Below are 14,397 nucleotides of genomic sequence, written 5' to 3' on the forward strand. Positions count from 1 at the left end.
CATGGGTACCCGCCGCCGCCGCCGCACCGCTCCCGGGGCCGCGGGCACCGCCCGCGCTCCGCCCCGGGGCCACCCCGCGCCCGGCCCGCCCCGGGCCCGGCCCCCGCCGTCGGGGCCGGCTGCGGGCAGCGCCCGGTGGTAGAGAGGGGGGACCGGAGCCGCAGGGGAACAGCGGTCCCGGGGGATCGGCGCCTCCGCCGCCGTGCACCCCCAGCGGGATGCAGAGCCCGACCCAGCCCTGGCGGGAGGGCTCACCGGGGACGGCGGCACCGAGCACCCCGGGGGAACTGCATCCCCGGCCACCCCTCCAGCGGCCGACCCGAAGCGACCCTGCTTAGCTTCCCCGCCCCGCTCCCTGGCGCCGCCTCTTAGCGACGTCACGAGCGGCCGCGGGCGGGGAGCTGCTTTAAGGCGCGCGCGGGCGGCGGTGCCTCTGAGGGGGCGCGCGGGCTGATGGCGGCCGCGCCGCGGCTCCCCGGGCCGGGGCAGCCGCTCTCTCCTCAGGCGTCAAGCTTCGACCGCCCCCTACGCCCGCCCTGCTCGGGGTCCTTCCTCCTCCCCTCCTAAGGGAGAGGGCGCTGGGCCCGAGGGACACCCTCCCACCGCTTCGAGTAAACCCCTCATCTCTGGGGCATTCCTTTCGCTTCTGGGTGACCTCAGCCTTTGCCTTCCCTTCTAACAGCAGCAATCAGCAGCAGTTTCTCTAGAAAGCCGTTTAAGAAGCAGCTATTAATTGGAACCACTTTTTATTTATTATAGCATTATTAATACATTTTATCTTGCAGCAGTATCTGCTCCTTGTACCCACCCCAGGATTCAAAAGGCAGCAAAGCTCCCACAGAAATCAGTTTTGCTTGGCTTAAAGCGTAGTCTTAAGGTAAAACACTCAGGTGTTTCTCTTTCCAACTCTCTATAACCCTGATCAGGAGTACAGCATCGTCCAGCGGCCATCTGAATTCCACACAGCGTGAACACCACATGCAGTATCAAGTTTTGAGGACTGACTTGATCCCTGGGCCAGGTATCTCCATTAAAATAACACAGATTGGGCTTCTAAGGTCACAAACACTTCTGCTTCCTGTTACAAGACCTCATTTTCAAATACTTACAGCTACCAAACGCTGATGAAGCTTTAGTTTGACAGCGTCAATCGCTTCTGAAGACGAGGCTGGAGAAAATATTTTGTTCATGTTAACTACGGCTTGAGACTTTCAGATGTCCTTATGGGTCTCACCCCCCTTCTTTTGAACCTTGTCAATGAAGCTTGGATGGGAAGGACAAGCAAAATGTGCAGGCATTGCATGTGCTCTTCAGCCATAAGAAAACTCATCCAAATTTACCTCTGAAAAAACATGTTTTTGCACAAACTGGCGGGAGTCAGTGTAATAGCACCTCAAGGAGACTCCGCCCTTGCTCAGAGCTCAAATCACTCGCTCCGTCAGGGTACCACAAAGGATTTTGGGATGATGTTTGCTGAAACGGCTGCTCCAGCCAGAAGATGAGGGGCAAGTTCTGATACATGAAGGACCCGTCTCGACTATGCCTGCCAGCATTGGCCGATACCCAAGCCAAACAGAGACAGGAGCCGCTGAAGGAGAAGGCAGAAAAAGGAAGCTCCGGGTCTCTCAGTCAACAACAGGTAAGGAGAACAAGTCACGGGGAAAGAGCCCTATTGGGAAAACAAAGGGTAGGAGGAGGGGTAGATTAAAGAGCATAAAACCTGAGGACACTAAGAACAGGGAAAGGGGATGCGAGGGGCACCCAATCTGTACCTTTTACAACATCTAAGATGGAATGTGAGACTGAATTTTGTTATTTGTTTGCCAGGGAACAGCTGTAAAAACCACCAGGAATGTGCTTCAGGCCAATCTAGTGCTTTTTTTTTTTTTTGGTCTACTTTAACACTGTTATTGAATGATATTACACAATGCTGGCATCTTGCTTTAAGGTGATTTTTCCAACATATAGAATACTGTGTTTTTAAGGAATGTCTTCCTCTTGATCTTCTAAACTGAGAATACCAGAAGGAAATCTGCTGCTCTCTTGAAGTCAGCGGGAAGTTTGCTTGCATAAGGAGAACTGGTTAGGACTCTTGACAGTGTTTCACAGCTTGTACAAAGTTCTCCAACATATTAGAGCTCATCTTTTTCATTATTCTTCTTCAGGAAAGAAGCAAGGATGTTGAGGCTTTTCTGGAGCTCCTCCTTTTTTCCATCACTCATTTTGTTCTTCTCGATCAGTTTTGTGATTCGGACGACTTCATTAGCAGCAAACTCTTCTCCCTGCTCCAGCATCTTGCTCATAATTTTCAAGTATTGCTCGGCTGACTTCTTCTCGGTTTCTTTTGTTTTTTCTAAAATCTCTTGCCCCTTTTTCAGGAGGGACTGGCGTTCCGATTTCTCAGTAGTGCTCACAAACTTGCTGGCCAGCATGTCGTACTCTTTCAGGCAGCCTGGCATCCCCAGATAGATGCCGTTACTCTTCAGCCAGCGCTGAATAGCCCTGGCCTTGATTTGGCCGCTGTAAGGTAAGGGATTGTCAAAGTCACCATCCTGGAACAAGTAAAAAACAGGGAACTTTTCCTTATCCAGCTTGTACTTTTCTCCCAGCTCAGTGTTCAGTTTATCACCGTAATCTACCAAGAGAAAACAAAACACAGAAAAGCACAGTACGTTAATCAAAAGAAAAAAATTAAATTAGGATCCTCTCCTACACAAACTGATAAATATTTGTCTCCAGAGTTTCAACACTTCCTAATAACTTCTTTGCCAGGAAATGCCATACGCTGAAACAAAAGCACCCCAGAAAATCACTTCTGCAAGGCAAACCATCGTTAGGTTTTCCAAAGAAAAATACAAGATTCTAAGGGTGCTTTGCTGTGACTGTGATAGCGTAAGACATGGGCAGGACCTCTACGCACAAACCCTGTCTGCCTTATGGGAAATTAATAGCCTTTTTTTTTCCTTGTTTTGCTCTATCCATTGATTTTATTTGATTTTACAGTTAAATGGATTTTTTTCCTGATCTATGTGCAGAGAGTGTACATTTATACATTTTAGTTCTGACAGCACGCCAAGCTACAAGATGTTTTGTCATCTTACATAAATTGCATTTATTCCTGAGGACAGAAAACATAAAGAGATTTCAACTATGCTACTTTAGCTAAATCCATGTGTGTTTAGAGATGTCAGCGTGGGCGAAACTTCCCAGTTAGACAATTCCTCTAAGCTTAAATTCTTAATTCTACCTACAAAGCAAGAGTGAGTAAGGTGACAGCGATCCGTTCATCACTGCTTTTCTCTTAAAGCCGATTACAAGCACATCAAGTTACGCCAGCCATAGCACAACGACCACTTTCTGTGCTTTACCAGCAGTAAACGGAGCGTTTGCTACAATGAATTAATCGTACCACGATTGCTCTGTTTGACCAGGCTTGTGGCTAAAGCATGATCCTTGTAAGGCCTGTTCCCTAGAAATGGATGAAAAGGTTTCTCTCAGCAAAGAAAGAAAGAAAAAAAAAAAAAAAAAAAGACAAAAAGTGCTACGAATGAGGAGGGTGGCATCCAGTTTAGCTGCGTGGGCTGACTCGCTTCATTAACCAGCCGAAAGGAGACAAGCAGCACTCCTACGCTCGCCGCGGGAGGCACAGCGGCAGAGCTCAGCGACCAGCCGCAGCTGGGGCTCTGGTCTGACAGGGCCCAGCCCATCTCATTTCTCGCTATCAGAATTACCTCAGAGCCTGTTTTTATCAGAAATTGCAGTGAATTTTATTTCCTCCACAGCCAGCCACACTGTACTCATCTGCCCAGAGCTCCTCACCTGATATTCCCACTTCAGCCACCAGAAGATCTTCGCTGGAGCCTGAGCTCTCTGCCAGCTTTTTAAACTCATCTTGTTTCTCACCATATGGATATTGTGTATCGAATTTCACAAGGACAAACTTATGCTTTGGAATTACCTAAAACAACAAGAAGCAAAAAAAAAAAAAAAAGACAAAACTTTAGCATTTCAGCTCTGAGTAATCTTTAAGTCACCTAAGGTTGCTTTAGCCTGTTCTTCTTTTCCTGTGCAATGAGCAGGTGCAGAGGGAGAATGGAAATTTTATAATTGTGGCCTTTCAAAAATGACTCACTGCAGTGTGGAGGAAAGACTGAGCTTTGGATGCGTGTATTCCTACGGCAGATGATAAAGATGGTACGTGATTGGGGATCTGATAATGCCTTTAATTACACCCGATTTGCTTATGGTAAATCTAGCATCTTGGAAGGAAGTCAGCTAAACAATTCCAGTGGGACATGAAGAGGACAGAGGCCAAATCTCATGTCATTGGGAAGCATCCCAGCACGAGAACTGCAGCTCTTCCCTACGAGAGGAGGCGCAGGGAGGGAGCGGAGATGCTGGACGTGCTGTGCTGGTTCAGTAAACGGAGAATTCGTGTTTTAACTGATTCCTCTTGGCTTGCGCCGTTGTTTTTGAATTTTGCTCTGCTCGGGTAATGCCCTTTCAAACGAGCTTGGAAATGGAATCGGTCACCCGGGTTGGGATTTTTTAAATCCCTCCAGGAGAAGACCTTGCAAAATCTTTTTTTCCTAGCGCACAGGGTCAGATTGCAACACAGGTCCCCACCTACAACGTGCACGGCAAGCGCTGCTCAGGCGCTGACCTAACAGCTGCCCGCAACGGTGAACAGAGGTCTTCAGTCCCGGGCCTGCCGATCGCTTTATTTGCTGGCCTGGTAAGAAGCGAGCGGGGCAGGTCTTACAGCTTGGATATTTCTGCTGGTCTTTTAACGTCCCTCTTTCAGCACGCTGCCAATTCATATTCTTCTTGTTGCAGAAAAGCTGGAAGCTCCTAAGGGCTGTAGAGCGCCCTTAAAACACCACAAATGGTTCGTCACGGCAGAAAAATCAAGCGGGGGGCTGGCATGTGGCAAGCAGTATTTGCTCATGCCTGAGCAGTTTGTTTAGGGCAGATACTTTTCAAACAGCTCAGCTGATTGTTGTCCCTTCAGCTCATGCTGCTACAGCGCAGGCTTGAGTCCCGCCATTCGACGACTCCCTTCCGATCGGCGTCTCGCCCTCTGCCTCACGCCGGGCCTGCGGCACCCTCACCGCACCACCTGCTGCTGGAATCGCAGTCCTGCCACGCTCCAGGAAGATGCCTTCACTTCAAAGCGATTTAGTGGAGAAAAAAAAACCTGTGCAAGACCTCGGTCTGGCAGAAGCCTGTTGCTTTCTGTGTCATGAACAACAAAGAAGCGAAACCGGCCCACGCAGAGAGCGCTCGCGGCTCCGACTCGCTCCCCTGCACGGTCCTGCCCCGGGTCACCGGCCCGGCCAGAGCAGGAGCCGGCCGACCGCGGCTCTTCTGCTCCCTCGCCGGGGGCGCGGGGGGCCGGCGCGGCGCAGGGCCCAGGAGCGGCGGCGGCAGCCGGCCCCAGCCCCGCCGCTACCGCCGGCCCCCCGCGCCCCCGGCCGCAGCGCTGCCCCGCCGGGCCCCGGCGGCACGGCTCCACTTGGACCACGCCGATTGGCTGGCCGCCGCGGCCGCCGCTCTCCTATTGGCCACGGCGCGGCAGGCCCGCCGCCTCGGCCCTGCCGCCGGCCCCGGGCGCTCCCCGCGCCGCCGGCGGCGGAGGGGGGGGGGGGGCAGTGGCCCCGCGGCCGCAGCCCGCTCCGCACCCCCGGCCCCCCGCACCGCCGCCCCGGCCCCCCGAGGCTGTCCGCCTGTTGCTACGGCCGCCGCGGCGGTGCACATGGCCGCCGCGCTCCCGGAGCGGCCGGCCGCTCCCCCCCCCCCCCCCCCCCCGCCCCGAGCGCTCTGCCAGGCCCGGCAGCGCCCGCCGGGCGGGCCGTACCTTGTAGAAGGTGATGGCGTCGAGGGGCACGGAGCCCTTGGTGTGCAGCGCGCTGCCGCCGGGCAGCGCCAGGCCCAGCAGGCAGAGGAGCAGGGAGGCGGCGGCGGCCGCCGCAGCCATGGCGGAGCGCGGAGGGAGCGGGGCTGCCGGGGCCACGTGACCGCGCGGAGCGCCGGGGGCTCGCCCCGCCCCGCCGGCCCCGGGGCCACGCGCGGGAGCGGGGCAGCGCCGCGGGGGCCTCGGGCGCCGGCGTAACGGGGTCCCGCTTCCGCGCCGCGCGGGGAACGGGCGGGGCGCGCGGGCAGCCCCGTGCCCTGGGCGGGCAGCACGCGGTGCTGCTGCTGCCGGACAGCGTAAATAGAAGCGGGCAGCTTCCAGCAGCGAAGTCGCGGGAGATGAAGGGCCGAAGGCAGGATCCGGCCCTGCAGGACAGCCTGCAGCGCTACGGCAGAGATCAGCAGCGGGAGGAGAGAGCAGCTGGCGGTGTATAGATTTATACGTGCACAGCAACAGGCCAGGCAGGGTGGCCGCTGCCGTAGCATTGCCACAGCCCTCTCAAGCGCATCGTTTTGTGCTGCTAGAGGAGATCTCGTGCACTGCCAGCCCTTACTTTCCTTATCACTGAAAGCCAGAATAAGTGCAAGCAAGCAATGCAGAAAGCCTGAACAGATTGACAGACGATCATGTCAAAGAACAGACACATCCAAACTCCCTCCCCCAGCAGGCATCATTCTGAAACCAGTCCGCAGGTGGAAAGCAATGAGCATTTTTCCCCTCTCTTTCCATCCTCCCTCTTTCCACGTAACTTGGTTTTCTGCTTGCCCTGCACCAGGATAATCTGGCTTCACCAAGGGGCTGACAACGCTAGACAGTGTAGGCAAGCACTTCAGGAGCACCTAGACAGAAAAATGAAAGAGGCAGCAATACTGATTTGTAACGAAACTGACTTTTATATAAATTATAAACCCATCCAGTTTAAAGCAGATCATTTGCAGTTGTGTCACTTAAGTCCGTAGAAGGCTGAGGCATACATATCTTCTACAGTCATAAATTAACAATGAATAGTCACGGAAGAGAAGTTCAGATAAGGCTGCAGATACAACAACAAAAAAATCCCCTCTACGATTACTAGCGGTTAAAATAAAGTCATGATTATCAATGATTGCAAAATATAAATGCAATTGTTGAACAGTTAAAAAGTACAAAAATGATGGGCAACACAAACAGGCATTGTACATTTTGTCCTGTATGTAGACAAAGCAGGGTAGGACTCCTGACCTTTATCTACATCAGACACTGATTTGAAGCAAAGAGTTGAGGAGATCTGTAAAAGGATCCTGGCTCATGATCCCAGTAGTATAAAAGCAGTATTTTTTCAGTCTGTAAACAGTAGTCTTGGTAGCTTCTTCTAGGTATGTTTTTCAATTCATCACAAAAAAAAAAAAATCTGAAAAAAGCCAACCAAACAAAAACAAATCCCAAGAGTGGAAAAGGGGGAACAGCAGCAATGGGTTATAGCTTGAATTTCTTACTGGATCCCTGTGGGACATATTCTGGAGGGGAAATGCTCTTTCGTAAGAAATATATAATATATTTAACTGTACACAATTTATAGGGGGAGAGAAATTTTCCCTCTCCCTCAACCAAGCCCCCAAACAGTCAGTACATAGTCATTTTTGTACACCGTCTCCTATAGAGAAACTACAGCTTGTGAAGAGATGGCACCTGGTTTTAGAAAACACTGAGTAATCCAAAAATTGCATTTGTTTGACAAGCTTATCGTTCACCAGTGGCTGGAACTGGAACCGGGACAGCAGCTAACACTGAGAAGCAGTCAGCATTGCCCCTGTGCTGGCACAGGGATGGTTTCAGTGACCAGCCAACGCGGGACCTGCGCTGTGCCAAACGCCGTGACGGGAAGCGAGAGCGAGCCATGGTTCCATCTCTTCTCAGACTTCACTTCAGATGACACATTCCCCTCCCAGCAGTTTCGATTCTGCTTTTAAGGGAGCTGATGCAGAAAACCTTTTTTTAAAGCAAGTTCTGCTTTCAGGCACATGGGAGGATTTTAAAAGCTTGGTTGTAGTAACCTTACACTTGACTTACTTACATTTTCACCATTGCTAATTGATACGACTGGTTGAGTTCAACCTGTTGTAGCAGCCGTGGAAGGAAACTCCAGCATAAATCAGCCCCTGGACTGTCCCCTCTGCAGGAGGGCGCTGTGTCAGCTTCGCATTCAATGCCGGTGTCTGCGCAAAGCCCTCTCTAGGTAGCACTGCCACGGGGGAGGGAGGGAGGGGACAGGAACACCAGCAATGGCAATTCGCCTCCTTGAATGAAAAGGGGCAGTGCAGGTTTCTGGCTCAGTGCTTCTCTCTGAATTGCATCATCTCAGCAATGGGACTGTTTTCACTTACCCTACACATTTCAAAGCATCAGTTTCAGTCATCAGTCTTGCTTTAATTTAAGGAGCACACCTTTCTTTCCAAAAAGGTATTTCTATACAACATATAAGAATTCAGTTGTTTTTGTGTTTTTGTTTGTTTGTTTGTTTGTTTTTTTTCTTCAGCAAAAGTATTACTATAAAACAGACTTAACACATTTTGGTATTCCTCCAGCCCAGAGCACTTACCAGACATTGCAATTAAACCATCAGGACATCCATTACAATTTAGACAACCTGCAGACATTCTTCTTTCCCTTTCAGGATGGGGCAAAGCAAAACTAAATCCAGCAAGAGCAGCTATGTGAAATTTTTTTTTTTTTTTATACAGGGGATTTATTTTAAAAAAATACTCTCATCAACATTCTAGCATTACTAACAAAACATACTCAGAAGAGATGACAAAGGTAGGATTGTCAACTCTCTTAAAACTTTAAATATAGACTTCAGAAACTAGCTGCTTTAAATCAGAAGATGAGGAATCTGTAAAGCCTGACCTGTCCCTTGTATTGCAGGTACATGTAACTTTTTTGCCTACCAATTTTAGGCTGCATTACTCCTTTAAAATGAAAAATAAAAACAAAACCAAAAAAAACCCCAAACCAAAAAAAACCAACCCAGCAGAAACGCAGATTCAGTGGGAGGAGATGATGCGACTGCACTTTCTAACAGAATGCCTAATGAGCTAGTACTTGAATAATCAAAGATCAACTGCAAAAAGCAAGCATACAGGTACAAAAAGTATTCTCAGCCTCATACCACAGCGGAAGCAAAAGTCACCTCTGCCAACTTAAAACCAAAGCCAATAGGATTTAATTTCTATTAAAATATTTAAGTCTTAAAGTTTCAGTAATCTAAATACACTTTTTGAAAGTCATGATGATTGCTGTTTTACATTAAACTGACATGAAATCAGACCGCAGCGTCAGACTTCACTGCAGCCATTATATACAAGGTCTCTGGTTTTGTCTTTTTTGCTGAAACACCGATTCCCATCTCTCTCTCTAAAGCTCAACAGCCAGGTTTGCTCCTCATCAGCTTTGCAATTTCTCTGAACGTGAAAACAACCTGTGTGTACGCTGACACCACCTCTTCCCTCCGGCGGTTCTCTCCTTAGAGGAACCTGCCCCACCGCCAGGCATGGCTCCCTCCCACCCCGCGACGAGGGCTGGGCTCTTCTGGAAGGCTGGGTGCAGAGGGTGCTCCTCCAGCGCAGCCTCCCCTCTCCCTGCTTCGCCACACACTGCATTGGTTCAGTAGGAGCAGGTGGCTTGCGGACAAAATAGGCAGCTCCAAAACGGGCTCATTTCATTGGAGGCGGCTGAACGCGGGCATCTACAATTTCTGCATTTCTAAGGCAAGGACCATACAAAAATTATAAACACTGTATGGTGATGAAAATACAACTCCTTTGAGATATATGCTTTACACTGGATTTCTATTGCTGCTTCTAAAGACCATCTCCAGTTGTTTCTAGAGATCAAAAGGGAAGAAAGTTAATTTTCTCCTGTTGCAATATGCTTATGAACATGTATAAAAAGTGGTCAAACCCTGATAAGGGTCCCTGCTTCTCACTTATGTACAATAATTTAAATCAGCTCAATATATCTGTAATACCTAAAAAAATTGTTTTATGATTTTAAGTCCTTCATGCATTATGAGGAAGTTCTGGATTAAAGTGATGGTATATTGGATGTTGCTTCTGTCTGGGACTCTGGTGTCACTCCCCTGTGGAGTCTGTCAAGGATGCATTTCTCAAATCTTTAGTTTTTTAATGGTATCAAGTCTCTTTTTCAGCAGCTCGCCAATTTCCTGAACTGAGTGATGGTAACTGCTCTGGACCTTCCCTTGCACAGTCTTTGTAAACTTTTTTTCTTCCTGCAAAATGCAAAAAGAGAAATCATTCACTCCACAGCAAGTGTTTAAATCCTCCCATTAAACTTCGCCCACCATCTCAGACACTGATAAGAATTTCAAGAGGACCACGGTGTAAGTTTACAAAGGGAATGCCATCAGCACAGAATAAGCAGCACCTGCTCAGCAGCCACGATTCCTGCAGATACTGGTATTGCCCAAATGGGGCTGGTAACACATTAACATTTCTTCAAAACTTCTGGAAACATCCTTGTGCAAAATATTTGTGGATGAAACTGAGTGCGTGTAGCATTATACTTTAGTCAGCATTTATTAAAGTGATAATTTCTTATATAGAAAAGTGAAGTTAAGCAGCAAATGAACACCAACCAGCTAAGAGACTCTTGCACCAAATTCCAAAGCATAGCGAGCCACCGTGCCTGGGACAGGTTCAGACGTCACTAATTCAGCAACACTGGTACCTAGCTTTCCCAAAGCAATTATTCATGTGCAGTTTTCCAAAATGCCCGAGCTAAAAGGCTTTTAGGAGGACCACCATCACGCAACACCATTGGCATCGCTCCTGCAGGTAGAGGGAGGTTAGCACTGACCTATGCTGTACTTCTGCACGCAGAAAGAGCAAATCCTGGTGCCCAAAGCAGCAGCCAAAACCACTGTTCTGTCAAGAGGTGACTTGCTATCAGGATGCCTTTTGCAGACACTCGTACAGATAGCTGCAGCAAAGCCTGCGAGGCACAGTCCGAGTAAACCAATCCGATGTGGGAAAATCTCGCGTCAGCGGCAAGGTTCAGCTGACACACCGACAGTATCACTCCATTCACACCAGAACTTTCACTAATACCTGAACACGAGGACTTTTTCAAAAGCACCTTTTAGCTCTGAACACGCAGAGCTGCAAACGCAGCTCCAGGTCTGAGCAGAGCTATACAGACTGTGTTTATCAGGGTTTACTGCAACAATGTCAAACAACAAACAGAATAGCAAACTTTGTGAACAAACACAGGGAAAGCTGCAGACTCCCACAGACGCTTCTGCTCAAATCCATGTGAATCTAACGGCTGGGTTTTGCAGATCTGCCTTGTGTAGTCATTTGATGCCCTGCATCAAAGGGAAGATGGAGGGATTTGCTGACTCAGTGAGGAACCACAAAAATGACAACAATTATCTGAAAATGTCTTATCCCTTTAAAGTGAAGATTCTTTGAAGATATTAAGAAAACGTACTGTTTTGGGTTTATTCAAATTTGCATTAAATACAATCTAAGGGATTTCCTTGCTTTCTATCAGTTTTCGCAGTTTCTTTTTTTTTTATATATATTTGAGATACTTCTACATCAGCCTCATACAGCGACAAGAAAAGGGAAATTAAGTAACGTGCTACAAAATAAACAGGACAATCTAATTGAAAAAATACAAGGTGGCTAGCAGCAGGTTAGGTAGACGGAAGTAGACGGTAGATGTGGTGCTCGAGGACACAGTATAGTGATGGACTTGGCAGTGATAGGTTAACGGTTGGACTCGATGATCTTAAGGGTCTTTTCCAACCTTAACAATTCTATGATTCTATGATTCTAAGTGCAATTCTGAAACATGTGGGTGCAGCTTTTAAATCCTCCCCAATTCAAAAGCCTTCAGAGGTCTCCCATCCAAACACGAATGCCAATGTCCTGTAGGCCAAATTTCTCTTTTGAGATAAATCTATCGAAGACCTGTTTTTGTCTTAAGTGCCGATTCCTAATTGAATTTGTGGAGGTCCTGCGTACCACAACTTCTGCCTGTGCTTTCTAAATCAGTCTCTCCCACCCCTCAAACTAATCCTGGTGAGGAGACGACTCCCCTCTCAAACCTTTCTCCTGGAATCTGCAATCCTTCCTTGACAAGGAGCACGACTCACCACTCCCCCAGCCCCTCTCCCCTGTGTATCAGAAGATGATGCCTATTCCACCACTTTGCTACGTTGCACCTTTTATCTCCACCTGCATTTCAAGAGCACCATAAAGGAAATTCCAAGTAACATTAACTTGTCTATCACAAAGTTTAACGCTTCTCCAATAGCCATGGCTTAAAAAGACGAGCTTCCTCATTAGGCCCATGCTTCCCATGTCTAAATTTGGCATGAGTTTCGGCATGCGCAGTGCGTATTACTCCTGCCGTTGGTTTTCCCTATATAGCTGCAGGGGGGGGAGTTGCCACTTGTTTTTCTTTAAAGATCAAGTAATTGTTTCCAGAGAAGCGACTAATAAGCAGTAGGTGAATCTCAAATGTTTCCTGGAATAAGTATTTTGCATCCATTTTGGCATGCTAAAATACAGACAATAGAGTAAGTCATACCACAGACAACAAAATAATGTTAAAACCTTACGTTTTTCTTCACCAACATACCACACAAAATAAAAGTATTTTCAAATTTCTGTGTTTAGATCTCATTTTTTGAGATTATTTTGTGCAGTGAGCTAGAGCTGATCAGAAGAGGCAAAGTCACTGTCACTATAAAAAAACCCTAACTAGCCACTCTAAAACTAAGTGTTCCAGCAGTCTGGTCCCTAATCTCTGGTTAAAAGCAATTAAGTCAATCATAAGAGGTGGGGGTTCTTTGTTTGTTTCCCCCCCCCTTTTTTTTTTCCCTTCCAGTAAAACTTTTAGGGGAAAAGAAGCTTTCAACAAAGTTATCCCATCGGCACATACATACAGGTTGTTATCGGTCACACACAAACGTACAGAGCACACAAATAACGATGCAAGTTCTTACCTGTAAAAGCAGAGTGTCCTTGAGGGACAGCTCTTCAAGTTTTAGTGCAGTCAGAATTATTTCAAGCCCTTTGATGTGATCTATTACATTGGAAGTTAATGTCTGTAGTTCAGTAACATAATCCAGAAAATGTGTAAATACAGGTGGCTATAAAAACAAACACATTTATAAACACATATTAACACCTATCCAAATGACTATTTTATATGACAACTCACTTTGTAACGTCTATCATTCTACTCCTCCCCCGCAATGCTAAGCTATAATCTACATACCCAGATAAATACTACCAGGTAACTAGCTCACCGTAGTGCGGTCAAGGCTTAAAGGCCTGTGGTACTCTAAACCGTGTTTCCTACTAAAAAGCTGTCACATGATGTCAGAGATGTGGCGCATCACCATTTGATTTTACATAGAAAAGGAGTTTTAAAAGTTAGTCCTGAGTAATCTCTAAGCTACTGCACCAGCCTCTACAGGGCAAAGTTTATGAAAAACAGTTTGTTAACATGTCATCTATCCTGATTTTTCTTTCAGTATAAATATACTGTTGGATTGGGGGTGAGGGAAGAAAAGAAAGGAATATTGTCTACCATAGCTACACTGCTTTCTTTTTTTTTCTTCTTCTTTTTTTGCAGGTTGGATTTAAAAGGTCGGAGGACACTGTCACAGTAACTTGATACCCACAGGGCAATGGAGATCGTCTGGAAAAAAGGTACAAGTATGTTACAAGTTGCATTTACAGGAGGCTTCTGAACTCTAAAATTTTAGTGTTCCTACTGATAAGACTCAGAGTAGTTAGAATATGCAACAGGAAACTCTGTTTTCATGAGTGACTGAGATCAAAGAACTTTCACTGTGTTTTAGTCCCAACATTTCTACCCTAAAGTACTCCAAAATTTCTAGTTTCCAAAGAAAAAAAATACCTCAACAAAGAAGACTAGGTTTTCTAACAGGTTTGGATGAGTTTTCAAGGTGCCATCTCTGACTTCAATCAAATCACCTTTACATTTATTGAACAAGTCTGAAAAGAAGAAAAGAAAAGCCTTATTCAGGACACGTAGATCAACTTAAGTGCGTATTTTCTGTACAGCATGTATCTCAGTGCAGCGTGCAAAGCTGTCAGAGGACTGACCGCTAAGCCGCTAATGACAAATTTGGCCAAAGCCTCTTGACAAGGTCCAGCTCTGAAGTTTCCTCGGAATTGTGTTTCATTACAAACACTATCTCCACTCCATTTATTAGCACACCTGGACTAAGCACCAGGGAGACAACAGTTGCCAAGATTAGGCTGCAAGATAGCGAAATGATAGGACATAACGACATTCTGTGGCATGCAACAGCTTCACGACCAGACAAGCCAAGGGGAATCTCAGCCTTGTTCTCTTTCAGAGGGGTCTGCAGATGCATTAACACGCTTCCCCGTAACTGCAACACACTCAGCAGCACATCCTCAGAGCACCACGAAGCTACC

The 14,397-nt window shown here is 47.4% G+C and overlaps 2 protein-coding genes across 6 annotated transcripts in view; both read right to left on the bottom strand.

The window, feature by feature from the left end:
- Positions 1 to 729: 729 nt before the first annotated feature.
- On the bottom strand, positions 730 to 5,993 carry ERP29 (endoplasmic reticulum protein 29). Of its 2 annotated transcripts, XR_014229559.1 has the most exons (4): positions 5,858 to 5,993; positions 3,820 to 3,958; positions 1,773 to 2,635; positions 730 to 1,669 (listed from the first exon to the last, which is right to left on the bottom strand). XR_014229559.1 is itself a non-coding variant. In XM_082324954.1 (3 exons), the coding sequence occupies exons 1-3, from the start codon at positions 5,975 to 5,977 to the stop codon at positions 2,133 to 2,135; spliced, it is 762 nt and encodes a 253-aa protein (XP_082181080.1). In that variant the 5' UTR covers positions 5,978 to 5,993; the 3' UTR covers positions 730 to 2,132. The 2 variants fall into 2 exon arrangements, 1 of the variants encoding a protein (XP_082181080.1); XM_082324954.1 differs by having other exon boundaries at positions 730 to 2,635.
- An 843-nt stretch (positions 5,994 to 6,836) lies between these two features.
- NAA25 (N-alpha-acetyltransferase 25, NatB auxiliary subunit) overlaps positions 6,837 to 14,397 on the bottom strand; it is a 33,142-nt gene continuing 25,581 nt past the window's right edge. For all 4 annotated transcript variants that reach the window (XM_082324643.1, XM_082324642.1, XM_082324641.1 and 1 more), the window contains 4 exons: positions 13,850 to 13,947; positions 13,517 to 13,627; positions 12,927 to 13,073; positions 6,837 to 10,181 (listed from right to left, as the gene is read on the bottom strand). In XM_082324643.1, the coding sequence (XP_082180769.1) occupies positions 10,059 to 10,181; positions 12,927 to 13,073; positions 13,517 to 13,627; positions 13,850 to 13,947 (479 nt within the window). In that variant the 3' untranslated portion in view covers positions 6,837 to 10,058. The remainder of the gene's footprint in view (positions 10,182 to 12,926; positions 13,074 to 13,516; positions 13,628 to 13,849; positions 13,948 to 14,397) is intronic.

Source organism: Platalea leucorodia (genome assembly GCF_965183815.1).
Source record: "Platalea leucorodia genome assembly, chromosome: 12".
Lineage (NCBI taxonomy): Eukaryota > Metazoa > Chordata > Aves > Pelecaniformes > Threskiornithidae > Platalea > Platalea leucorodia.

Bases quoted from the DNA above. Each gene is read 5' to 3' on its own strand.
- ERP29 (XM_082324954.1), bottom strand. From the start codon at position 5,977: ATGGCTGCGGCGGCCGCCGCCGCCTCCCTGCTCCTCTGCCTGCTGGGC. The intron at 3,959-5,857 runs GTACGGCCCGCC...TTGTTGTTTTAG, and splicing joins ACGCCATCACCTTCTACAAG to GTAATTCCAAAGCATAAGTT. The intron at 2,636-3,819 runs GTGAGGAGCTCT...TTCTCTTGGTAG, and splicing joins GGCTGAAGTGGGAATATCAG to ATTACGGTGATAAACTGAAC.